This window comes from Nicotiana attenuata, chromosome 7, assembly GCF_001879085.1.
Source record: "Nicotiana attenuata strain UT chromosome 7, NIATTr2, whole genome shotgun sequence".
Taxonomy (NCBI): Eukaryota; Viridiplantae; Streptophyta; class Magnoliopsida; order Solanales; family Solanaceae; genus Nicotiana; species Nicotiana attenuata.
Window position 1 is genome coordinate 114,485,171 of NC_031995.1, and position 27,980 is coordinate 114,513,150.

Sequence of the window (27,980 nt, forward strand, 5' to 3'; positions counted from 1 at the left end):
AGGAGATTACCAGAAAGATGAGGAGCATGGAGTAGAGTCTCAAAAATATACAGGGTTTGAGCGGGCAAAAGAGCGTATCCTACGCTGACCTGTGTATGTTCCCACACGTGCATCTACCCTTGGGTTTCAAAACCCCGAAGTTTGAAAAGTATGACGGGCATGGGGATCCCATAGCCCACCTCAAGAGGTACTGCAACCAATTGCGGGGAGCAGGTGGAAAAGAGGAGCTTCTCATGGATAATTTTGGAGAGAGCCTGGTCGGCATTGCTTCTGAATGGTACATGGATCAGGATATATCTCGTTGGCATATTTGGGATGACCTGGCTCGGGATTTTGTCAGGCAGTTTCAGTATAACATCGACATAGCTCCTGACAGGAATTCGTTGTCAAATCTTAAGAAGAAGTCCTCGGAAAGCTTCCGAGAGTATGCTGTCAAATGGCGCGAACAAGCGGCCAGAGTCAAGCCTCCAATGGATGAAACAAAGATGGTTAGTGTTTTTCTTCAAGCCCAAGAGGCTGATTATTATCAAAACATGATGTCTGTGATGGGGAAACCGTTTGCCGAGGCCATCAAAATTGGTGAAATGGTTGAGAATGGTTTAAAAACAGGGTGCATCTTGAGTCAATCTGCTATAAGCGCTACCTCCCAAGCAATTCAAGGCGGGTCTGGAGGTGTAGCAAACCGAAAGAAGAAGGAATAAGAGGCAATGTCGACTTCAAGTACAAGAAAACCCCGTCCACCCAGACCTTACTTCCCTGCAAGAACCCCACAACATTACTATCCCCATCAGGATGTGGCCTATGCTATAGTTCCTCAGCCATATGCAGTGATGAATGCCCAGCCCTACGTTAGGCCACAACAACAATTCAATCAAAACCCAGCTCCATTTCCCAGAAATCAACCTCCTCGCCAAGCTCAGTATAATCCCCGACCTCCACAGAACAACTTCCCTTACAATGCCCGTGCCCGGGAACCGCCCAGGATGGCAAACTTCACACCCATTGGTAAGTCATATTCCAGCCTTTTCCCCAAACTTGTCCAGATGGGTCTGTTGCAGCCCGTCCCCCAAACCAGACAGAACCCAGAATCGCCCTCCTACAGAGCCGGTACTCGATGTGCTTACCATTCGGGAGCGGAAGGGCATGATACAGACGACTTTTGGACCCTGAAAAGGGCTGTGGAAAATCTCATAGAACAAAAACGAATAGTGCTAAAGGATGAAGACGTTCCTAATGTAACCAACAATCCATTACCGGCTCACAACAACGGGCCGGTTATTGGAATAATTTGTGAAGATAAAGAGTTTGACCCAGCTCTAAAAGCCATCATTGCCATGGCCGATGTGGAAAAGAAGCCAAAGGCTGTCGCGAAACGAGACAAAGGGGAGAAAAAGAGTAAACCCACCACTCGGAATACTAAAAAGAAAGAGGAAACCGAAGCTGGGTCAGCGCCCTCAAAAGATGACGTTCTCTATGTTCCCCGGGGTCACGGGAAAGGACAAATGACATTGAGCCCTCCAAGAAGGTTTGAGCTAAACAAGGGATCTAAAATGTATGTTCCTAAAGGGACCTACGTGGTGCGGGGACCAGTAATTTCACCAAGGCTGAATGAGACCGTGGTTATTGGCCGCGCACCGCAGAGGCCCATGACAGATCCCACTGCCGTCCCATGGAACTACAACAAGGGGGTAGTAACTTACAAGGGGAAAGAGATCTCGGGAGAAGCAAAGGAAAATAACCCGGCTGAGAAATACCTCAATCTGGAGGAAGTGAATAATGCCACGAAGAAGCGTTTCCCACTCAAGAAGCCCGTTAGTGCTGAAGAAGCAGAAGAGTTCTTCCGAAAAATGAAAATGGCGGACAATGAGATAATTGACCAACTCCGGAAGTCTCCTGCTCAGGTCTCTTTGTTGTCTCTGCTAATGAATTCAATTGAACATCAGAAAGTGTTGATCAAAACCCTCAATGAGGCGTATGTTCCCATAGAAACCACTGTGGAACAGTTGGAAAGGATGGCAGAAAGGTTTTTTGCAGTCAATCAAGTTTCTTTTAGCAAGAATGATTTGCCCCCGGAAGGGGCCGCCCACAACAAAGCCCTTCATCTAACAGTTAAATGCGAGGGATATTATGTGAAAAGGGTCATGCTGGATGGTGGTTCCGGAGTAGATATTTGCCCTCTCTCAACTCTGCAAAGAATGGAGATCGGTATCGAGAGAATCAGGCCCAACAACGTCTGTGTGCGTGCCTTTGATGGTATCAAAAGAGACACCATAGGTGAGATCGATCTGATCTTGACTATTGGTCCGGTGGATTTCGAGGTGACCTTTCAGGTCTTGGACATGGATACTTCCTATAATTTCCTCTTGGGAAGACCTTGGATTCACGCAGCAGGGGCTGTACCTTCCACTCTCTACCAGATGGTGAAATTTGAACATGAAGATCAGGAGATTGTAGTTCACGGAGAAGATGAGTAGTCGATTTACCGGGACCCGTCAGTCCCATGTCTCAAAGCTAGGGAAGGAAGTGAACATATAGTCTATCAAGCTTTCGAGGTTGTGGTCGCAGACCAATGTGAAGAAGGAAACCCTTGTCCTCAAACCTTTCTCTCAAATGCGTCAATTATGGTTGCCAAGGAAATGATCAGGCATGGTTATAAACCCGGGAAGGGGCTCGGGACGTCATTGCAAGGAATCACCGAACCTATCACTCTGGCTGCTAGCGAGAAGTTCTTTGGGGTAGGTTTCCAACCCACGCCAGCTGACGAAAAATGGGCAGATAAACGAAAGAATAACGGTTGGGTCTTGCCTCACCCGATTCCGCATCTTTATAGAACATTTGTCAGGTCTAAGTACAATGAGGAAGAGGAAGATGAGGCCTTCACGGCCGAGGAAATTGAAGAAATCTATGGGGCTATGAGGCAGATGCTGTATGAAACCCACATGGTTCAGCCGGGAGAAAGCTCGAGCACCGCTGAGGTGCTGTATATGGGGCCCAATGCCAAGTTGCAAAATTGGAAGGCTACTCCTTTCCTAATCAGGCAGGAATCCTGGTAGTCCAGTCCTGCCACCTTTTCTGCATCACGAGTTATTTCAGGGTGTAACTCGGATGTTTTCTTTTAGTTTATTGTCTTTAATTTCCAATGTAAACCCTGTTATCTTCAAAATTCAATAAAATGAAATCAATATCTCATCGTTCATCTCTCTTTATTCTTTCTGATTTTAGTTACTCTTTCTTATTTCTTCTTTCAGTTCTAATAATGCGGCTTTAAATAACATGACATGCTTGCGGACTTCATGCCCAGATCTGATTAATTTGGGTAGTTCTGAAGAAGTCGAACTTAAATGATACCGAGCCGATTAATTTGGTAGCTCTGAAGAAGTCAATGAAACCAAGATAAGCATTCACAAACCCCGGACGCATTGATCTAACTTTTGTTTGAATTCAAAGATGTGTTTGCTTGGTCATACGATGACATGCCAGGATTAAGTGTCGACTTGGTGGTCCACAAGTTGCCGACCTACCCCGATTATCCTCCTGTCCAGCAAAAGCAAAGAAAGTTCAAAACTGATATCAGTGATAAGATTAAAGAAGAGGTCACAAAACAGTTGAAAGCGGGGGTGATCCGAGTGGTCCGATACACCACGTGGTTGGCTAATGTAGTCCCTGTGCCAAAGAAAGATGGGAAAACTCGAGTATGTGTGGACTATAGAGATCTGAACAAAGCAAGTCCCAAGGACAACTTCCCTTTGCCGAACATCCACATCCTTGTTGATAACTGCGCCAAACATGAGATACTGTCTTTCGTGGATTGTTATGCAGGATATCACCAGGTGTTGATGGATGAAGAGGATGCGGAAAAGACAACTTTCACCATACCCTTGGGCACCTACTGTTACAGGGTCATGCCGTTTGGTTTGAATAACGCCGGGGCAACTTATATGAGGGCCATGACTGCCATTTTTCACGACATGATGCACCAAGAAATCGAGGTGTATGTGGACGATGTGATCATCAAATCCAGAACACAGGACGACCATACCTGAGAAAGTTCTTTGAGCGGCTGCGCAAGTATAATTTGAAGCTAAATGTGCATTTGGGGTTCCGTCTGGCAAAATTTGGGGATTTATAGTCTGTCGGAGGGGCATCGAGTTAGACCCAACAAAGATAAAGTCTATTCGAGATTTGCCTCCTCCAAGAACCAAGAAAGAGGTTATGAGCCTGCTGGGAAGGTTGACCTACATTAGCCGATTCATGGCTCAATTGACTTCCACGTGTGCGCCCATTTTCAAGTTGTTAAAGAAAGATGCAGTGATTAAATGGACGGATGAGTGTCAAGAAGCCTTTGACAAAATCAAAGAATATCTGTCGAACCTACCAGTCTTGGTCCCACCTGAACCTGGGAGGCCTTTGTTCTTGTATCTAACAGTCTTGGAAAACTCTTTCGAATGTGTCCTCGGGCAACACGATGTGACCGAAAAGAGAGAGCAAGCAATCTACTATCTAAGCAAAAAGTTTACAAGTTATGAAGCCAAGTACACTTTGTTGGAAAGAACTTGCTGCGCCCTGACTTGGGTCGCTCAGAAGCTTAGGCACTACTTGTCGGCCTATACCACCTACCTCATTACCAGGTTGGACCCTCTGAAGTACATATTCCAGAAGCCGATGCCCACAGGCAGGTTAGCAAAATGGCAGATCTTGCTCACTGAATTTGACATAGTCTATGTCATCCGCACGGCAATGTAAGCCCAGGCTTTAGCAGATCACCTAGTTGAAAACCCCGTTGATGATGAATACCAACCCATGAGTACTTACTTTCCGGATGAAGAGGTGAATTCAATTGAGATAACATCAGAAGACACCAATGCGTGGAAAATGTTCTTTGATGGCGCTGTGAATGCAAAAGGCATTAGAATTGGGGCAATTTCGATCTCACCCACCGGTCAGCATTATCCAGCCACAGCCCGGCTTCGGTTTTTCTGCACAAACAACACCGCCGAGTATGAAGCCTGCATTATGGGTATGAACATGGCAATCGACCAAGATGTCGAAGAATTGTTGATCATGGGAGATTCAGACCTGATTATCCGACAAGCTCAGGGAGAATGGGAAACTCAAGATGTCAAACTTATCCCCTACAAGCAACATGTGGAAGATCTTAGCAGGCAGTTCAAGTTAGTTGAATTCAGGTACATTCCTCATTTTCACAATGAGTTAACTGATGCGCTCGCTACTTTGGCCTCGATGCTGCCATACCCAGGCAATGCCCACATCGACCCGTTGGAAATCCAAATATGGGAAAATACGGTTGAGGCAGAACCGAATGTTCAACCATGGTATCATGATATCAAGAGATTTTTGAAAACTAAAGAATATCCTGAGCAAGCCAGTGGAGACCAAAAGAGATCCATTAGACGGCTCGCAAGCGGTTTCTTCTTGAGCGGTGAGGTCTTATACAAAAGGACTCCAGATCTCAATTTGTTAAGATGTGTTGACGCTGAAGAGGCCGAAAGAATCATGTATAAAGTGCATGCAGGAGTATGCGGACCCCACATGAACGGGTATGTTTTGGCAAAGAAGATCCTTCGAGCAGGCTATTATTGGATGACTATGGAAAAAGATTGCTTCAGTTTTGTCCGAAAATGTCATCAGTGTCAGGTGCACGGTGATCTGATTCATGCACCACCTACAGAACTGCATCCTATATCGGCACCTTAGCCATTTGTTGCCTGGGGTATGGACGTCATTGGGTCGATCGAGCCAAAAGCTTCAAATGGGCATAGATTCATATTGGTCGCTATCGACTACTTCACAAAGTGGGTTGAAGCAATTACTCTCAAATCTATCACCAAGAAAGCTGTGGTAGACTTCGTGCATTCCGATCTCATCTGCCGTTTTGGTATCCCTGCGACTATCATTACGGATAATGCTGCAAACTTGAATAGTCATTTGATGAGGGAGATATGCGAACAATTCAAGATAACGCATCGGAACTCTACCCCTTATCGGCCCAAAGCCAATTGTGCCGTCGAAGCAGCAAACAAGAACATCAAAAAGATTCTGAGAAAGATTATCCAAAGTTCCAGGAAATGGCATGAAAAGTTGCCGTTTGCATTCTTAGGATATCGCACTACTGTGCGCACGCCAGTTGGAGCAACCCCGTATCTTTTGGTTTATGGCACTGAAGCCGTAATACCCGCAGAAGTTGAAATCCCTTCTCTTCGGATCATTGTTGAAGCTGAAATTGAAGACAGTGAGTGGGTCAAAACCCGTCTGGAACAGTTAACCTTGATCGATGAAAAGCGAATGGCCGTAGTCTGCCATGGGAAGTTGTATCAACAATGAATGGCCCGTGCCTACAACAAGAAAGTGCGGCCTAGAAACTTTGAAGTGGGGCAACTCGTTTTAAGGCGTATTCTCCCCCATCATCAGGAAGCGAAAGGAAAGTTTGCTCCTAATTGGAAAGGCCCATACATTATCAGAAAATTGTTGCCAAAAGGGGCGTTATACCTAGGAGACATCGAAGGAAATGACCCCGAAACAGCTGTAAATGCAGACGCATTCAAAAGGTACTATGTCTAGTCTTTCTGCAGAGACAACATTATCCGATTTTCTCGCTACCCCAAACACTCCAATTCTTTGCTAACCCTTTGAGCCGGTTACCTTTCTTTCATTACCCTCTTTGGAGCCTGAAGACGTTTGTAAAAAAAAAAACAAAACAACAAAAACAAAATGTTTCCTTGAACTACGTTCGACTTGATTCCGAAAGGATACGTAGGCAGCCTCTCTCTGGGGTTCAGTCACACCAAAACAAAAATCCAATTTCCCCCCAAAAGTGAAACTTGGGCAGATGTTATAATGGTTCGTCATTGATCCCGCGCAAAAAGTTCCAAAGTTGTAACTCAATCCAAATCCTTTTTACCCAAACCTTGTTCAAGTCCTTCTGATCAATCGGTGAGAATGTTCAAGGACCGAAGAATACAGTTACTTGGACCTGATACAATCAAATGAGAGAAATAAAATGAGAGAGTCTTATCGATGGAAACCCACGGGCACCATAAGTCGACGGTGAGCAGAGAAATTGAAAACGAGAGAGTCTTGTTAGTGAAAACTCGTAAAGAGCACTATAAGGCGACGGTGAGAAGAGAAATGAGAGAGGTCGATTGGCGAAAACCCGCAAAAGGTGCTGTTGATCGAAAAGAGGAAACCCCTCACCACCATTAGCACTGAAAGAGTCCTGGCAAGGTTTCTTGGTTTTTAAAACACGGGTTGCAATGGGTTTATGAGAAGTAGGATAGTTGTGCAGATCGGGTATCCAGTCCAAGAAGCATGTCATGTCTATTGAAGTCTGCATGCACTCCAGATAAGTCCTTCTTTCCTCCCCGAAAGGGACATTTCTCCTTAAATTCACTTTATTGTCCTTTGTTACTTTTCTTTGAATCCCTTTCGGTCTAACTCTGTTCCGAAACTAATACAAAGAAAAGATGGCAAGATTGGTTTTACAGGGTTCTGCTTAATAAAAGCCAAGTCCAAAGAAAGTACCCAGCCTCAGCGGGTGCCACTTATATTGCAAAACTTTCAGAGACGGGATGGAAAGTCTTTCGTGAGAAGAGATGGTAGGCTTGACACGGATACAGCTGCTTATCACCCACCTTAGAATCAAGCAGTTCAGTTAGACTATACCCGCCTTAATTCCCTCATTCAGGACATCAAGTCGATCCCGACTGGTCACGATGGCCGATGTTCTGAAGTCCAAATTATTGAAAATGAAAGAAATCCAAAGTCAAGTGCCCATAGAGGCAAAATAAGATGAAAAAGCCAAAGCCCCATACGGGTGAATCGTCATGTGAAATTTTGGAAAGTTGAGTTCCTTGGTTTTAGAAGAAAGATCAATCTTCAGAAAAGCCAGCAAGCAACAGAGGTTCTCACCAAAAGAGTTGGGCCGAGATCAAGTGATCAAAAACAATCAAGACCACAAAACCAACCACCATTTCAAACTAACAAATTGTTCTTTGTTTGAAAATTTGAAACAGGTGCAATCCAAAGCAACCGTGCAAGAAGCAGGTGCAACCAAAAAAAAGGGGAAAAAATGCGCAAGTGCTAGAAACAACTTTGCAGCAACAATCCATAAAAAGGGAAGTCCCCTCCAAATTTTCCCGCATTTACTCATTCCATGAAATAAGTAAAAATAGAGAAAACAAAACAAGATGAAAAAAAAGGAGATACGAAGAAAATTCAAAAATATATATATATATATATATATATATATATATATATATAGTAGTTTAGGATCCCCAATCTCAATCTTTTACGCTTTTCCAACATAGTGTCTCCACTCCCTAGTTGAGACTATTTTTAGACATAGGGTATCCACTCCCTAGTCGCCTTTTGCCAACATAGGGTCTCCAATCCCTAGTTGAGATTATTTTTAGACATAGGGTCTCCACTCCCTAGTCGCCTTTTGCCAACATAGGGTCTCCAATCCCTAGTTGAGATTATTTTTAGACATAGGGTCTCCACTCCCCTAGTCGCCTTTTTCCAACATAGGGTCTCCACTCCCTAGTTGAGGTTATTTGTTGAGGTTATTTTTAGACATAGGGTCTCCACTCCCCTAGTCGTCTTTTGCCAACATAGGGTCTCCACTCCCTAGTTGAGGTTATTTTTAGACATAGGGTCTCCACTCCCTAGTCGCCTTTTGCCAACATAGGGTCTCCACTCCCTAGTTGAGATTATTTTTAGACATAGGGTCTCCATCCCCTAGTCGCCTTTTGCCAACATAGGGTTTCCACTCCCTAGTTGAGATTATTTTTAGACATAGGGTCTCCACTCCCTAATCTCTTTCTCCTAAAGACACACGATCCTTATTTTATTGCTTTCAATAGAGAAATAGTGTAGGGTTTGTTACAATAACTCACAAAATTTTCCTAGTGAAAATTGGGGCAGAAAAATTTCGTTCGTTTATTTGTTTTGGTGTCTGAGCAGGTTTGACCTCGAGGCACAGGGTTCGAGACGACCAAAAGAATGAGTCTCAATCCAAAATAAAGAAAAGAAGAAAAAGAGCAAAAAGAAGTGAACTCAAAGTGCTGAAGCGGGAAAAGATGCGGACTGCTCAAGATATGATTAAACTCACAGGCTTCGCGTGTCCCACCTTGATCCAAAGCTGAAGAATGAACCAGCGGTTACAGCTGACAAGCATCAAGATTCTGATCGGAGTCTGCAGCAAGAACCAGCCAAGACTCAAGATCAAGCTTCAGAAGATTTATAGATAGGAATCTTGTAACTCGTAGTTAATAGGCTTAGCAAGTTAGCTTTTTATTTTTCATTTTGGTGTAATAAGGAGTCCAGCAAGCAGTAGCAGCAGCAGCAACAGTAAAATCACAGCTTCCTGGTAGTCCCAGCTACCGAAACTTCCAGAACTACACTGACCTGATTCCTTTATAGCCAAGGATATGTAGGCAACCTCTGAAGCAAGGTTCGGTCGGACTCTTTCCAAAAATGCTTCTCATGGAGTTTCAAACGGGCAAAAATCCATCATAATTGCTCATTTTATCTTTGCCCGAAAACCCTTCGTGTTTCCGAGCAAAGAGGGGCAGTTGTTAGCACGTAATTTTTGCCCCACATGAATTACTCCTACAAAATCCCAAGGAATTAGATTTTTCTTTTAATTGTTTGTTATTTTAGGAATTATTATAGAATTTTTCTAATTATTTGTATTTTTCTGTGCATGTTTAATTTTATTTAATTCATGAAAAATACAAAAAAAATACATTGCATTTGCATTTAGTATTTAATTTTGCATTTTTAGATTAATTAGTAAATTAGTTGTTTTACAAAAATAGGAAAAAATCACAAACAAAAAAAAAGAAAAAAATAATAACTCACTTTGCAGTTTTAAACTTTTAATTTTTGAATTTTATAGTTTTTTCTTCAATTTAGGAGTTATTTAATTTTTTACAAATACCTTGACTAGTAATTAATCTAATTTGGTAAGTTAATTTAGTTTAAGAATTAATTTAGGTTTTTAATTAGAAAAGAAAAGAATTTGAAATTGAAAAAGAAAAAGAAAAGAAATAAGAGAAATCTGATTTTGGGCTTATTATTAATTAGATTTCTCGAGGCCCAAATGATTTTCCTTCAGGGCCCGTCCAAATCCAGGCTCAAATCGCCCCGTACCCGGTCCATATCCCAGCCTATCCAAACAATAAAGTTTCGAGTTCGTCTAGTCTAAGCCCATCTCAGCCTTTCGTTTATTCTCATCCAACGGCTCAAATCACTTCCCCCACATTGCTTATAACTGTCCAAATACCCTAAAGACAACTTAGGACTCCATCAGTTCAATTCATCTCCTTTATCATCTCAGACAAACCTTAACGCCGCCCCAAATTCTTCATCTTCTCCGGTGGCGGCGCCACCTCGAACCACCACCAAATTCACACCCCAAGATCCTCACAACCTACCCTTCCCCAATCCATCACTATATTCCCTCAAATCATCACCAAACGGAGCCGATTTCGGATCTAAGAAGGCAGAAAAGGAAAACAAAAATCATCCGAGTTTTCCAGTTTTCGACAAGTGATTAAGAGTCGAAACTGGCCTTGCCCGTTTGTTCTTAGCAAGAGCACGTGATTGAGGCCAATTTTGGCTCAAAATCAAACACATCCGAGTTCTTTCAATCCATGCTCGTTTGCTGTCTTCTGTAGGTACCCTCGTTCTTTTTTCCGTTCTTTTATTCTTCTTCCCGTCTTCATCTCCTTCTGTCTCCTCTTTTCTTTTTCTTTATTATTTTTGCGTTCTTAATCAGTGTTCTGTTTGCATGATTAGATTAAGAGTATGTTTAGTTGCGTTTGTTTTAATTCTCATGTTTAGTTTTAATTAATTCTTTCTCGTTTTTGGTTTTGGTTTCATTTCAAAAGTTTTCTGGTTTTTGGCAACTCTGTTTAGCCCATTAAATTTGTGGGTTTTTGATTTTGATTTGAATTTGGGCTCTGTCAATAGAGGCCCAAGGAGGGGAATCAGTCCGGGTTTGGCAGGCCCAGGTTTGGGGTTGAGTCTGGGGTCAACTTGACCCAGGTTGGTCTTGAGGGTAAACAACATAAGCTTAAAGGGTAATTCAGGGTTTTTAGTTTAGGGAGTCTTGTGTAACTGATTTAGGAAATTTCCTGGAAGGTGGAAAAAGGACTGACCTAGCAAACAAGTTAGAATTTCAGGGTTTAGCTTGCAAAAACAAAAATTAAAAAAGGAGTAACAGGCAAAATCTGAACCATTTTCTGCTGCCCTAAGAAGCCTCTATAAAAGGCCTGTTACTTCATTATCAAGTCAGATTTTGAGAGAAATATAACACTGAAAACTATTAGAAGACGACTGAGTTCTAAACTACTGAGATTTCTTGCAATTCTTGTGAAGAAATTGGTTCTGGTTTCCTGTTTCTTTTTTAAAAAATCTCCATAGTCGAAATTTCCTCAATAATTTCTGGTCATTCTGGATTCAAAAAATGGTTTAAAAAGCTTGGTTTGTTGCTGTTTGGTGTTGCTGAGTTACTGCTGTTGCTCCCTCTTTTGCTGAGTTACTGCTTGCTGCTTCTTCCTAACCTCAGGCTATTATTCTGGTTTATTTTTGCTGTATTCAGGTATTTACTGAACCTCACTTGACATGATGAAATAAAAGGATTTGCAGCTGTTAATTAAATGGGAAATCTATGGCCTCCGTGTTTATCAAATGTCCCTTTTATGCTTTTAAACTCACTCAATTTTGCAATAGTTTAGTTTTCTCTTCCTGTATTCTGCTTGTTCATTTCTGTTACTAGCTTAAATCTGGTCTGTAGGAGAGTTGTTTAGATTTCGCATGTTAATTTGTAAAGCTATTGAAGTTATCGTTTGGACATGTATGGACTGTGGGATTACTGTAATAAAAGTTTTAAGTTGAACTACATACTCTCGCTTCATATCTATTTAAGTTTATTGAGGTTAGTATTTGTTTTTGGGGATTTGCTTGAATTTGTTAAAGTGATATGTATAAGTTTGAAATCAGAATTTTCAGTTGGGGTTCATATTAGTAAATGCATTCTTTATTTGGAATCATGTTACTGTTTGGTTATAAGTCATGAACTATGTTAGATTTCAAGAGATAAGGGTAATTGTGTATGAATTATTGTAGCATCAGGATTACGTTTAATTATAGAATGAAATTTGGCATCATGAATATGCTTTGCATTTGTCTAAATTTGCAAGAGTTTGTCAGTAGTCTTTTTAATCTCAGGCTTTCATGAAGAATTGTAATATCGCTCATTCGACTGTACTGAATCACATATCTGGGCCTTTGGCGTTGGCCTAGTTGTGCCCAATGCCTCTTTGGTGTTCATTTGAGTGTTCTGGGCTTCACGCGAGCCCGATTCCATTGCTGTGTTTTAACATGTAATTTCTCAAAAATGCAATTAGGCCTGCTGCCAGCTTGGGGCTTTTCAAACAACCGAACGCCAAAGTGCTGATTGTTTTTAATACTAAGCCTTTATTTTATTCACTTTAGTTTGAACTTTAGTCTCAAAATAAATTAGAAATTCACCCTTAGTCTTTTAATCAATTAATTAGACTCCTTTCATTAGATTTGAGGTGTGTCATATTAGCCAAACATATAAATTATGGTCCTCAAAGATTAAATCAAGAACTCTTTTAATAGAAGTGAAATTGAGGTGTGCCATGTTGAATAAAATCCCAAAACCCATGGCCCTCACTTAATTAATTTTAACTCTTTAGAAATCTAGGTGTGTCATCAGTTGAATTTTCCATGGCCCTCGCAAACCTTGTTATTAACTGAAAAGTGTGTAGTTTCTTTAGGCGCGCTATTTAAATTAATTTCCTAAACTCGGGTGTTTATTTCATGTGACCCAACTCCAATTCTCAACAACGTTAAATAAAATGTATCGTGGACTGCGGGTGCATTTCATGTGGCGTGGTTCAAGACATGTTTTAGATAACGTTGAATCTTCCTAAATTAATTAAAAGCGGTTAATAAGTTAAAAATGTAGCATAGGCTAAAACATGTATTAAAATTAGATAATAGGCCAATTGTAATAGTTTAAGCGACCGTGCTAGAACCACGGAACCCGGGAATGCCTAACACCTTCTTCCGGGTTAACAGAATTCCTTACTTAGAATTTTTGGTTCGCAGACTTCAAAAGGAAAGTCGAATTTCCTTGATTTGGGATTTTAAAATAAACCGGTTACTTGGGACACCAATTAAAATATTCCAAGTGGCGACTCTAAAAAATAAATAAATAATCTCATTTCCAATAATATCACTTCAATTGGAAAAACTCCCTTATATATACCCTCGGGTGTGTAAAAAAGAGGTGTGACAGCTCTGGCATGATAGGATTATCTAATGTAAACTTAAAAAGGACGAAATCCTTCTACAAGGATAAGAAAGGTTTACCGAAGTCTTAAGTAAGTTAAGATGAATATGAAACTTGTTAATCATGATTTAAATGAGTTTAAAGTCATGATATGACTAGATATGATGTTTGGATATGAAATATAAAGTTTGAAAAAAATCGGATTTAAGTTGCGGAAAAACCGACTAAGGATTTGCCTTGTAATGAAGTATTTTGAGCAATATATGTCATGTGTTATATGAGGTTATTTTGGGACATATTATATATCAAAATAAAGGTTTTGAAACCTAGTTTCCAATGGTCCAAACCATTTATTCATACGACATCGGGGTAGATAAATATGGATTTTTAAAGTAGGGTCGCCAAGTCACGTTGCCGCACTTCGGAGAAACTGGCAGGTTTATGGGCCAGGTTGCGACGCCGTTTTCTCCTAATATATTGAGAGTTACAGGGAGATCTTTATATGTAATTAAAGCCCCTTGTGTCCAGTCTCTCACACTGAAAACTGTTTGTCAATACGATATCGGAGTAGAGAGATACAAGTGTCCGAAGTTGCACTGCTCAAGCTGCCAAGCAGGCATCTTACCCACCTGCTTGGTGAATTGAGGCGGTGGGCTTATAAGTGATCTTATCCCCTTATATCTCGTCAAAAATACTTACACCAAAGTACTCTCAAGCTCTCCAAAACCCTCCCTAACATATCCCAAGATCCCAAGAACCAAACTCAAGGAAAATCAACTCAAATCATCATCAAATGTGTTAAAGACTATAAGAGAATGCTTCTATGATGTTGTGGTGTGATTGGGGGCTATTGTGATCTAAGTTGAGATAGAGTTTCGAGTTATAGCTATTGTCCAAGGTATGAATAACATCTTCTTGATTGTGTCTAAGGTTAATCTTGTGTTGGTTGTGTTGTTTGAGTGAAAACCCATAAGATAGCACTTGAAGGAACATGGGATATGGTTGTCTTTTTGGTTGGACTGTTTTGTGGCTAAATATATGGTTTGTAGTGGCTGAAAATTGTGAGAAATAATTTAATAATATTTTGGCTGTTGTTGTTAAGCTTTTCTAGGTGTTAATTAAGTTGATTGAAGAAGAAAAGATGAAAAACAAGTGATTGGCGATAAAAATTAAGGTGCTAGTCTTATGAGACTGTTTTTGAAGGCATTTTGTGGATGTTTTGAACTAAAAATAATATAGTACATATAAGTATGACGTTTTGAAGGTTGTAAACTAATTTATGGAAAAAGAGTTGGATTCAATTTATATCTTGTTATGAGTAAAAACAAGCTTGCCGCTCAATATGATTGTTAAGATAACCGAAGAAACTCATATTGGATTATATTGCTGTTGTTGCTATTGTTGGTTATAATTGTTGTTGTTGGGATGTTGATGACCCTTAGTGGTCTTTGGGATGTATTAAAATGGGGGAGTTGCTGCCCGATTTTCCTTAAGCCATACGACTAGCCAAATACGATGGTACAACATTATATGTTAACGACAATATCATTTCACTTGTTGTGGATGCAAGAAGTTGTGTGGAGCTTGGTTGAGTAATAAGGAAGAGGTCATAAAAGTATGTTAAGGCTATTCCTTCTTTCCTTTTGGCATGATCCATATGATACAACGAAACGAGCAAGCACGCAAATTTCACAAATGATTCTATCTTAGAAGTACCAGGGTTGCCTATGTGCTTGATTCCCCATATGTCCTACTATCATATCATCTGTTCATGGGTCTCATGACATTCTGAGAGATCTTATTGACTTACTTCATTATGCATTGCATTCATTTATACATGTATATTGACTCATGAACAGATGGCGTTATATACGCGTATAGTATATGTATATGGGGTATGGGGAAAGGTTATGGCGTTATGTACGCACCACCACCTGATCAGTTGGTATACTTGATAATTTTTCCCATAGAGGCCGAGATGATATGATGGGATGCCCTCAGAGGCTTGATGATGTTATGTACGCATATACCTATGCGTGATGACATTTACATGCACATGCATGATATTATAAATATTTTACGATCCACAGAGCTATTCAGACTTACAGGTTGAGTACTTTACTCCATATTTCTTTCATATCTTTTATATACTACTCTTCATTCCTTACATACTCAGTACTTTATTTGTACTGACATCCCTGTTGCCTGGGGACGCCGCGTTTCATGCTCGCGGGTCCTGAAAGACAGGTTGACAGTCTATATGCTAGTAGGCTATCAGCTCAGCGAAAGGTGTTGGTGCACTCCACTTGCTCCAGAGTTGCCTATTTGGTCAATATGATTTGGACATGTATTGACTGGTATGGCAGAGCCCTGTCTCGACCTTTATGATGTTTATGTACTCTTAGAGACTTGTAGACAGATGTCAGGTATATGGATACTTGTATGGCCTTGTCGGCCAATGTTATGAGTTTACAAATGATCATGCCGACCTTATAGGCCCGTATGTCACATGTATAAGTTTCTATATTATGTTGGGTCATCCTAAGTCTAGTATTCCCTTATATTTTATTCTGATTATCTCATGACGACCCTTTTGGCCCATTTACCAATGATAGTACGGTAAGAAAGATATGTCACGTTGGTACTCGGTTGAGTAAGGTACCGGGTGCCCATCGTGGCCCTTCTGTTTGGGTCGTGACAATTGCGGTCGAAGAGTCATCAAAGATCAAGGTCGAGGTCGTACATCCTTGGCATGGTTATAACGGCTAGTTTCAAGATAGGATATTAAAAAGAATATTCTAATGGATATTCTATGCACCTGTATTATTAGGTTTTCTAGGAACTTGTTCCCTATAAATAGAAAGAGACACAATGATAGGGGACATGATATATTCATTTGTTAAAAAATACATTGACTTTATAAAGAGAATATGGTCCTATTGCAAACATACAAAAACTACATATTTACTAACATTCTTGTCTAGGACCCACTCTAACCATTACCCCTTGCTTGTCAAGCTCAATAATAGCACACAAGTGGCTCAGTCTAGCCCTTTAGATTCGAATCCATGTGGTGCAACCACCCAACATTCCAAGCCCTTATCAGAGAATCTTCCCAAACCACTCCACCCTAATCCCTTCCTCCACTAGGTTCAAAGAAAATGCAATCAAAGTGAACAAACTCACTTTTGGCAAACATACAAAAACTACCTTTTTACTAACATTCGGTTATTCTATTATGTATAACCAAAATTAGACTTTTCGAAACCGTCCCAATTATGTCGGTTTCTCTTCGGCATCGGTATCAGTACGGTTCGATTAAATTTCGATATTTTTTTAAAAATCATGTAAAAAATTTCACCAGTGGAAGTAGAATGCAATAACATATGTTCTTTTCTAGGACTTAGCAAAACTCTCTAGACATTTTTACTGTTTAAAGGGCGATGAATTTAAAAAAAGTAAAAGATGGCTAGAGTATAGATCCATCAACTATTCCATAACAACGTAAAAGAAACCAAGCAAAGGAAAAGAAAATATAAATCATACGGGTGAAAAGATATTAACCAAGTTGGGACTCAAGAATAAAGTCTATAGAAAATTAAATATTCAAAAAGATACATCTAAATTATTGTGATGACCCAAAAGGTCATCTTTTGTTTTAGAGTCCATTTTTGTGTTTTGAGGCCTTGAAAACCTCCTTGTATCTCTTCTCGATTTGCGTGCGCAGTCCGGGCGCGATTCTGGAAAGCTTTTATGTGAATTTTAAGAAAAATATTAAATTTGACCTTTAAACTTGATTAAAGTTGACTTCGGTCAATACTTTTGGTAAACGGACCTGGCCCCTAATTTGACGGTCCCATAGGATCCGTAGTAAAATATGGGACTTGGGCGTATGCCCGGAATCGAATTCCGAGGTCCCTAGCCCGAGAAAAGAATTTTTAAAGAAAATTATTTGCTGGAAAATATAAGGACTTTTGGAAATGAAATGGTGTAAAATCTTGATGGTATCGGGCCCGTATTTTGGTTCCGAAGCACGGTACAGGCTTAATATAATATTTCTGTCATATCTGTGAAATTTGATAAGAATCGGAGTTGGTTTGGTATAAATCGGACCCTTGGTTGAGAAAATAGAAATTTGAACTATCTTGTGAAATTCATGAGTTTTGGTGCTAAATTCGTTGTTTGAGATGTTATTTTGACGATTTGATCGCACGATGATGGGTTTTAAATGTTTTTGCCTTATGTTTTGATGATCTAATAAACTTACTGTCAAGAACCAGATAGATGGCACACTTGGTACACATTTCAAATGAACGGAGTCTTGCCTGAACTCCAGCAAGTGTCAACTGCTGCAAATAAAGAGAAAAGAGGAACAAGACAGGGACCTGATCCCTGGATGTTCTCTGACAGAAGTATAAGTCAACTATACAGCTGGAAAGCAACTGCAGAAAGTACCTGCCTGCAACTGTACACGCGACAGTGCAGCAGTCGCTTCCCATTGGGAAGAGGCGTGTACCAACCATGAAATGACATCATCCTTGGGATCACTACAAGAAAATGGGCCTTTAACGAGTGGAAATTCGGTCGCTAAAAGTCCAAATCAGGTCGTTATTAGTCAATTACGACCGGAAAAAATCCGGTCGTCGCCGGTCGTTAAAAGCTCCGTCGTTAAAAGTACACGACCGGATCCTACTCCTTCGTTAAAAACCCTTTAGCGAAAGTAAAAAATCCGGTCGTTATATCTCCTTCGCTATTTGTCATTTCGGTCGTAAAAAAACTCCAATAACGGGGCAACTACTTCTGTCGTTTTAATTGCTTTTAGAGAATAGAACTCCTTCTGTTGATTGTAGTTATGCTTTCACATATATACAGACTTACAAAAATATACAAAATAGTCAATGCTCATATAAAACATCACTCTTTAATTACAAAGAACTAAAGAGTCACATTACCGAATGTATACATATCCAAATTGTATGATATTATTATTTTTTCACTTAGAGAAAACAAAAATGGAATTGTTGCATGTACAAATGGAAACATATGTAAACAACCGCTAGAAAAATAAAGTAGGTTCTTCTTGTACTTCAACTTCTTCTTTCAAATTCAACTCGCTTTACACTATCTCAAAGATGATTCTTCATGACTTCAAATTCTTGATCTGTTCAAAGAAAAAGTTCATGTTAGTTTAGCAAGCAAACTACTACTAGCTACTTTTGTTTAGGACATAAATGAGTATTTAAGATTGTTAGGTTGCTAACACTATAAGATGTAAAAATATATTTTATAGCATTATGAATTGTTAGAGCTTCTTACACTAATATCAATAAATCAAACAGTAAAAATATCACTAAATCTATAACATATAATGGGCTATAAGTGCAAAATCAAAAAGAAAGAGCAGCAACAACATGAAAAGCAATACTACCTAACATCATAATATCACACCAAACAAGAGCAAATTAAACATAATATATCAAATAAACCAATCTACGATTGAAAAGGCTTCTATTGACAAAACCAAGAAAATAACAACAGACCGAAGAGCATCAAGTATGTCACATGACTCATCCAGATATTTCCAATACACACACTCAATATGCAGAGCTCAAATGGAAGACTGATGCAAAGCCAAAAATACTCACAACCATGGAGAATTGACAACTAATAACACATTTGATTAGAAACGGGATGACAAAGTATGAGAGAAATCTAAGGTACTTACGTGAACTCTATAGAACCAGAACCAAAGTAAAATTACTATTGTTACTGCATAAAATCAAAACCCTTTTAAAACAGCGGCAACAACCAACTTGAAACTAAGTTTCAGCATTTTCTATATAAAAAGCTCCATTACCAATACAGTAAGAGTTCTAAAAATAACATGACATATTTACTAAAACTAAAATTGCATATTCAAGCTCAATTTAGCTCCAGGTACATTGCAGAGGCTATAGCTTTTCTTGGGATCGTCTTATGAACCTGGTTTATTTTTATTTTATATTATAAGTAGCTAAGTACTTTGATATTCTCATGGAGATTTGATTTTGTGTCCCCTTCCACTGTAATCCTTTGTTATCATTCTTATATACGAGGTAGGGATTCATTCCAAACCCCCCAACATCATGGGAGGTGAAAGCTATTTTTTTAAAAAGTAAAATAAAAATATTCAAGCTCAAATATTAAACGAAATGTAAAAGTTGCATTCCTAATTTAATATCATAGTTTTAACTCTAGTTTCTCCTCTATGAACCGACTCATTCCTTTTTATTAAATTGAGCATTTTGCTCATCTTCTTTAAAAAATCATACAATTAATATGAGGGAGTTTTACATGCTATCAACTTGCCTGTTCTACTATTTTGAATTTTTGAAACAACTAATGAATCCTTTCTTTACCTAGAATACAAATGCTCTTCTTCCAACTATCATCTCATAGAAGTTTAACAATATAAAGAAGAAAATAAAGAAGAAAATAGATTGAAACCATATGATACCTTGAGATGGGCCGAGAAATTCCAATATTGAGGAGCTCCATAGCAATCTATCAGATGTAGGAACTCCACTAGTAGATTCAAGCACCAAAATTACAAAACCAATGTCTAGCATATACTATCAGATCTAGGAACTATATTTGTACAATTTAAATTAGCAAAGAGTCACAAAAATACTAGAAAATACATTAAGCAGTAGTTGGTTCACTAAATTAATAGAAGATTAAACTAAACCCATGCAATTAATTAGCAATCAAAAGTGTTATAAATTTTTTAAAAAAAAGACAAAGAACCCAAATCTCTCAATCAGTCAATGCTCCAAATCTATTTCTAGATTAGAAGATTAAAAGGGAAAATAAGAATATTTGAAGTACTTGTAATAGATGAATCTGAGAATAGTCCTAACTCCTATGATATGCTGGTACTTTCACTTTCTTTCCTTTATAGAGCATTGTCTAATATTTCCATCTGCTCTTCAAAATACTCAAATAAGTAAGATACATTATCAAAATCAGCAAGTATTAAACAAAAGTTATTTTGCTGTGATTTCCTAACTATTGTTGTCCCTTTTGATAAAATTAGGTGATGTCTTTTCTCACAAAAATGAATCTCCTGCTCATAAAAAGTGTAAGAAACTGCCCATCTTTGCTTAGTTTTTTCTAATATCTTGTTGTATAAGGTTTTTTCTTCTATTTCTTTGTCTTTAATTAGTAGGGGGATACATATATTTTTGTACACTAGGAACATGTAGCTACATGGTTAACCGTGCATTGTTGCTTTTGTTTTTGTACATGTGTTTTACCTCTTCAACCCACCACAGTTTGCCCTGTACACTAATTTACTAAAGAGTATTTCACCTTATGTTCAATATCTACTTGTTCAGATCTAATCAGTAACTCTAGGAGCGTGCCTTTAAATTGAGGAAGAAGAACAATTTGTGTGGTGTCTGTCTTGAAGGTATAAGCTCACCACTCCAACAACAACAACAACAAAACCAACTTAATCTCATACGTGTGGTCTGAGGAGAAACACACAACTACCTATCAACCCGCCACCTCCACACATATAAAGATAGTTCACATATTAATGTAAGTAGGTAACTCACAACCGGGTAGCATTAACATAGCAGGTAAAACAACAGCAAATACCACAAACATTTAACAATTGATATTATGTACGCATCAAGACAGATGTAGACTTACTGGTTGGGAGTACAAACTCCTGGCAGATGCCCATCCTCACCCTATTTGAAGTGAAGGATATCAAAGCAGAGAGAAAAAAGTATAGACATAGATAGGTGCTCTGTCTTCAGGTAGAAACCTATTCTCTTGCTCCAGCAACATCCAACTAATTAGAAGAAACCAATGGGAAAAAATGTAGACATAGATAGGTGCTCTGTCACACTACAGATATATTTTATATCTCTGGATAACAAACTATTCATCCATAATGTAATGGAGTTATATTTCAGGTGGAGTAACATACGTTGAAGGACCTATTTGCAACTAGAAAGAATATGTCCAGTTAGGAATATGAGTACTTCTTTCCAAAAATGAAGCACATCAAGAGCCAATCTCCTTCATCCATGGATCATTGGAAACGAACTACAATTCCCATTAACTGAAGCTGTAGTCCAAAAAGAGGATTAGCAAAATGATATCTGCAAATACTATGAATTTCCAGCGAGACAAGGACAGATAGGTAGATAAAATCAATATACATACATGAAACTTTTAGACATAAATAATGACCATCCTGATAAATTCGGATTTAGGATCACTCAATTGGTAATTCATGATTCTCTAGCAATAAATGCAATATGTAATTTTGATGTGTTAGGAAATCCACCACTGCTGAAAAATTAATATCCTATTGCCTTTTCAAGGTGTTGATAGAAGAACTTTAAAACTCAAGATCAAGAGAGCTACAAAAGCAGCTCTTAGAAGACTAAATAAATCAAGTGCACTTCCGCAATGCAAAATCCACATATACATTAACAAAGTACAGGTATATGTCACCAAATAACACACAAACATAAATACTTCTAACATTCAAAAGGAGGTTATGTATCATCTCGACGGCAAAGTCATCTGCCTATCATATTCTCTCTATAATAATTGGAAAGAATAGAAACTGAAGAATATTAATCCAGTTACACATCCCTCACTAATCACTTCATACACCAGCTACTTTTCAGCCTCAATCTGATCACTTGATCCATCAATTTGTATGGTCCTCTCTTGTGATGTATCACCAGGAGGCAAGTGCAAAGGAATAATCTGAATCTCACCATCTCCCTTTTCATAAAAGACCATAAGTACAGAGGTGAACTATCCATCTCAATATCTAAAAAGCATAATTCTACTCTACTTAGGGTATTGCGGTACAATTCTTCAATACCAGCTAAAACTCCTTAAAATCAGCTTTATGTCGGTAGAAATTGAAATATGTAGAAGAAAACAAAAAATCTCCAAATCGGGGAACATTGAAAAAGATAAATTCCAGTTAATACTCCTAAAAATTATCTGCTACGAGAATATATTTATTCGGCTGAACATACTTTGACGAGAAGGAGAACAGGAAAAATGAACAGATACAATACCAGTTAATAACCTAAAAATTCCTCTACTACCAGACAAATACAAATTAAGAAAATTAAACATACCTTGCTAAGAAGGACAACAGAACCCTAAGAACAATTCACTAGGAGGCAAGCAGAGAAAGCATAATCGAGGTAACGAAAGGAGTGCTGGCCGTTCTTTTATTGTGGCCTGACGGTTTTCATTCTGCATTTTTGTCTCGAGGGTCTTTTAGTTTTTTTCCTGAGCGCGGGGAGGTAGGGTTAGAAATATTGAGGGAAAAAATGAGCGTTCCTTTTTTCTATTTACTTTGACGACCGGAGTTTATATATTTAAAGAATGAATTTTTTCCTCTCACTAATTTTAACCTAAAAATTAATTTTAATGACTGAAAAAAGTGGGTCGCTATTAATACACTTATAACGACCGGATTCATATCCCTTCGTCAGACACTGGTCGTTAAAAGTCACATTTCTTGTAGTGGATGTCTTTGGTAAGTATAATAACATGGTGCAAGGCACAACATACTCACTTGAGCATTTAGTGATATTCTCTCAAGCATTAAAGAGTTGATCCAGCACTGAAGTCACAACTGTGTCAAGAACAAGAAGACAACTCCACTAAAGGATCAGTTCCACAATGAGTCTATGTGTATTCTTAGTTGAGTTGTAATCTTGTTATTTGTTCTTCATTGTAACTTCTATCTTGCTTTCTTAGAACCTGTGTATTAGGAAACCCAAAATCATAAACTTTCTGAGTTTGTGTTGTGACTAGAGTTAGTCATAAGTTAAAGTCTTTGTAACTAGTGAGTGACAAAGTAGCTTGTGGTAAGTGTATCACAAGTTAGTTGAGTTGAAGTCTTTGTAATAGAGTCATTACAAAGTGGCTTGTAATTGAGTGTTTACAAGTTAGTGAAGTTGAAAGCCTACGAGTGTAGGTCGTGGTTTTTGTCCCCTTGTGTCGGATTTTTCCACGTAAAAATCCCGTGTCTCATTCTTTTACTGTTTTATTAGTATTCTCAGTAAAAACTCATAGAGGACCAGGTACTCTATAGTTTGGTGGACTCAAATAAATTAACAATTGGTATCAGAGCAGGTTCTTTCTAAAAGGCTAACACCTAGAAAGGATCTCAATGACTGCTCCACCTAACTTTGAGGAAGGACAATCTACCTACAGACCTCCTAGATTCAATGGTCAGTACTACGGCTGGTGGTAGACTCGTATGCATGATTTTATAATGGCTAAAGACTCAGAACTGTGGGACGTCATCTGTGATGGTCCACACATTCCTATGAAGAAGCTTGGAGAAACTGGACCAATGGTGCCGAAAGACAGAAAAGAGTACAGTGATATTGATAGAAAAGCCGTAGAAAAGAACTATCGTGCCAAGAAAATCTTGGTATGTGGTATAGGACCTGATGAGTACAACAGAACTTCAGCTTGTGATTCTACCAAAGAAATATGGGAAGCATTGCAAACCGCACACAAAGGAACTATACAAGATATGCACACTAGATTCACATCCATCATAAATGAGCTTCATTCACTTGGAGATGTTATTCCCAGAAACAAGCTTGTAAGGAAGATTCTCAGTGTTCTACCTGGCTCTTGGGAGAGTAAAGTAAATGCCATCACTGAAGCTAAAGATTTACAAACTCTAACCATGGATGAGCTGATTGGAAATCTGAAGACATACGAGATGAAAAGAAAGAAAGACAGTGAAATGAGAGAGCCAAAGAAGGAAAAGAACCTGGTGCTCAAGGCTGAAACCAGCGACTCAAGTAAAGAAGATAGTGATATGGCCTATCTTACTAAAAGGTTTCAAAAGATGGTTCGAAGAAATGGTGGTATACCAAAGAGGGGCAGTTGAAGTAAGGCAAGGAACAATGATCTGTGTCACAAGTGCGGAAAGCCAGGGCATTTCATCAAAGACTGCCCACTTCTGAAACAGGAGCAATACAAGCAAAACCCTGACAAAGCAGCAAAAAGGAACCCGGTTCCTGACAAACAATTCAGTCGAAAAAGTGCAGCTGACAATGTTGTGAAGCAAGCTCTTGTTGCTTGGGGAGACTCCTCCACTGAATCAGAAGGGGAACCAGATGTAAAACAGCTCCATGATGGCAGTAGAAATTGGAGCAACGAAATATGACTCACTGTTTGCGCTGATGGCTCAGTCTGACGATGATGAAGAGGATGAAAATGATGAGGTAAATTTCAGGGATGTTCAGAGAAATCTGAAGTCTTACTCTTTTAAGAAATTAAGGTCATTAGAAAATGTTCTAATTGATGCATATTATAGCCTTATTAATGATAAGGAGATCTTGACCATAGAGCTAGAAGATGCTGAACAATCTAGAGACGATTTGGTGGTATGTGTAGTTGATCTAAATGAGACTATAGCTAATCTTGAAAAAGAAAAGGAAGCTTTGAATAATAAATAGTGTAGAAAATGAGAGAGATGACTTGATGGTAGTGGTTGTTGATTTGAAGGAAACCATAGAAAGCTTTAGCAATGAAAAGCACACTCTAGAAGAGAAAATTGCAGCTACTGAGCAAGAAAAAGATGACTTTCTAGTGATAATCACTGACCTAGAGGAAGCTATTGAGGGACTCAGATCAGAACTTAAGCCTGAAAGTATTGATAAAGGGAAAGAAGTAGCTAGTGAGTCATACATCAAGCTTGAAAAGGAATTAAATGATGTTAAAACTAGTCTATGTGGTGAACTCGAGAAAAATAGGCAGCTTCAAGCTGAATTGAAGAAAGTAAAAATTGATCTTGAGAAATCTCTCAAGTGGACCTGGTCCTCAGATGCTGTCACTACCATGTACTTCAACAATAGTGGAAATATGAAGGGAATCGGGTTACAAAAGGAGAAAACTCCTTACAACCCTCACATCAAGTACGTCACAGTTCCTGATAACTGGCTTTGTACCCACTGTGGGAACAATGGGCACTTCAAAGAAAATTGCCAGGCCAGGGTTCAATCTGTTCAGAAAAACAAATTGTTTACTGAAAAAGTGACTACTAAAGAGGGACCAGGTACCACACGCATGAAACAAATATTGCCTGCATGGACTAGAAAAGCTCTTATTCATCCCTTTTCTCATTACAAGGGACCCAAACTAGTTTGGGTTCCTAAATCTAACCTATAATTTAGATGTGCAGGGAACAGTAAGAGGAAGCGGACTGCAATGGATCATGGACAGTGGATGCTCAAAGCACATGACTGGAAACACCATGGATTTTCTCTCACTAAAAGCCCTACAAGGAGGGAATATACCCTTTGGAAATGGAAAAAGGTGTAAATTCTTGGTATTGGGAAGAAAACAAGGTAGAGGTTCGTGTCTAAGCTGGTGATATGAGCTGCTTGAATGCAGATGATAATGATTCGGAGACTTGGCATAAAGGATTGGGGGCATACAAGTTTCTCACTTCTGGATAAATTAATGAAGAAGGACCTGGTCCATGGTCTGTCAAATTCAAAGTTCAAAGAACACGGAGTGTGCAATGTATGTTCTAGAGGAAAACATGTGAAATCATCCTTTAAGCCCAAAAAGGGATGTCAGCACATCGAAACCATTTGAACTCCTTCATGTCGAATTGTGTCGTCCTATGAGAATACTGAGCAGGAGTGAAAAGAGGTATATCTTTGTGATTGTGGATGACTACTCAAGATTCACTTGGACACTGTTTCTGAGGACAAAAGATGAGACTTCAAGTTATTTGTGGCCTTTGTCAAGAAAATCCAAGTGAAGACGGGATTAAAAGTAGCTTGCATCAGATCTGACCCTGGAACAGAATTTGACAACGCAAGGACTCCACAGCAAAATGGTGTTGTTGAAAGAAAGAACAAAACTCTGGAAAACATGGCACAGACAATGCTCACTGTCAGAGGAATAGCAAAAATTTCCGGGCAGAGGCAATAAACACTGCGTGCTACTTGATGAACAGGTGCGTGATCAGATCTCTCCTGAACAAAACCCCCTATGAGTTGCTGACTGGAAGGAAACCCAAGCTGACTCACCTGAGAACATTTGGGTGCAAATGCTATGCTCTCAACAATGGACGAATCAGCTTGGTAAATTTGATGCCAAGAGTGATGAAGGAATATTTATGGGGTATTCTTCTCAAAGCAAAGCTTACAAGATATACAACAAGCGGACACAACGTGTGGAAGAAAGTGTTCATATGCTATTCAACGAGACACCTTCCTCTAACAAGGGAGGAAACAATGATGATCAAAATAATGAGCCATGCTTGTTCCTGAGGAAATATCTGATGTTTCAAATGGCAAGGCTGATATAATGAGTCAGTTGAAGGAGACAGGTAAAGACAATGCAACATCCTATTCCACTTCTCAAGAGGAACCTGGTACTTCAATTACTGCCATTGAAGCTGAAGAAAGAGTTGGAGGTGCAATACAAGGTACTCCACAAGTATCAGAACAAGGAGTGCAGGGAAATTCACGCAATTTACCTAGTTTCTCCACTAATCAAACTTTAGTACCCAATTGGAAACACAAAAGCTACCATCCACTTGATAACATAATCACCTCCCCTAATTCTGGATTCAGACAAGATCAAAAGCCAGAAATTCCCTAGTCCTCTCTGTATTTCTATCCCAGATAGAACCCAAAAATATCAAGGAAGCCTTGAAGAATGCTGACTGGACTACAACAATGCAAGAGGAACTGCATCAATCTGAAAGAGACAAGGTTTTCTGGTGGTCAAGAAGAGCACATATGGAATGGATCATTCTATTGTATCATGCTTAATCTCACGGGGTACAAGGAAACACAACCCAATGGCTCTCTCAACAGCTGAAGCAGACGCTCTTAACATGGCAAAGAACCCGGTCCGGCAAAAGAAAAACCAAACACATTGATGTCAGACACCATTGTCTCAGGAATAATACGGAAAAAGGGACTCATTTGCATGAGAATTTGCTGCACAGAAGATCAAATCTTAGTCACCTTCACAAAAGCTGTGAGCAGGGAACACTTTGAGAGAAATAGGATGGCACTTGGGTTATTTAAACCTACATGAAAACCTGGTTCTGCTCACATGATCTTGAAAGTCTCATTCAGGTAAAATTGGCTAAAGTGTTTTCTGACTAGGCCTAACTCATATCTATACCGTTGCAGGTAAACACGCATGATGATCATAGAAGCTAAAGGCACAGTGTTGAACTGCGAAAGAGAGCTGCAAAAAATCTTTTACAAAAACTGGTCAGGAACCAGGTTCCTGTACCACAGGTTAGTAGTAATGTGTTTTTCGCATGCTTTTTCAAAAAGTTGACAAAATTAATTCAACCGCCACATCATCCGACCTTTTCAGAGTCTATATGTCACGTCTTGTCTTTCAAATCCTTTCACCTCCTCTGCACGTTACATATTCCCATAAATCTACCGCCGTTCAAAATCCTTCAGAACCCGTTCCGCTTCCCTCTCATTATTGGCTCCTCCTCCCATAAAATCCTCTCTCTCTCACAGCAGTCCTGAACCTTCATCTCCTCTGTATCTCTGTGATCCCCCTTCCCTTCTCTCTCACTAAAATTTCTCTA

General features: G+C 39.2%; 1 protein-coding gene and 1 long non-coding RNA gene across 3 annotated transcripts; one reads left to right on the top strand and one right to left on the bottom strand.

Annotated features, from left to right (window-relative positions):
- On the top strand, positions 984–2,474 carry LOC109230378. The gene has a single exon (XM_019395884.1). It carries the CDS (start codon positions 984–986, stop codon positions 2,472–2,474), a length of 1,491 nt encoding a protein of 496 aa, XP_019251429.1.
- LOC109229757 lies at positions 18,231–22,706 on the bottom strand. 2 transcript variants are annotated; one of them, XR_002068602.1, is made up of 4 exons: positions 22,504–22,706; positions 21,041–21,464; positions 19,842–19,909; positions 18,231–18,506 (listed from the first exon to the last, which is right to left on the bottom strand). It is a non-coding gene; the product is annotated as an uncharacterized LOC109229757 (long non-coding RNA). The 2 variants fall into 2 exon arrangements; XR_002068601.1 differs by having other exon boundaries at positions 19,842–21,464.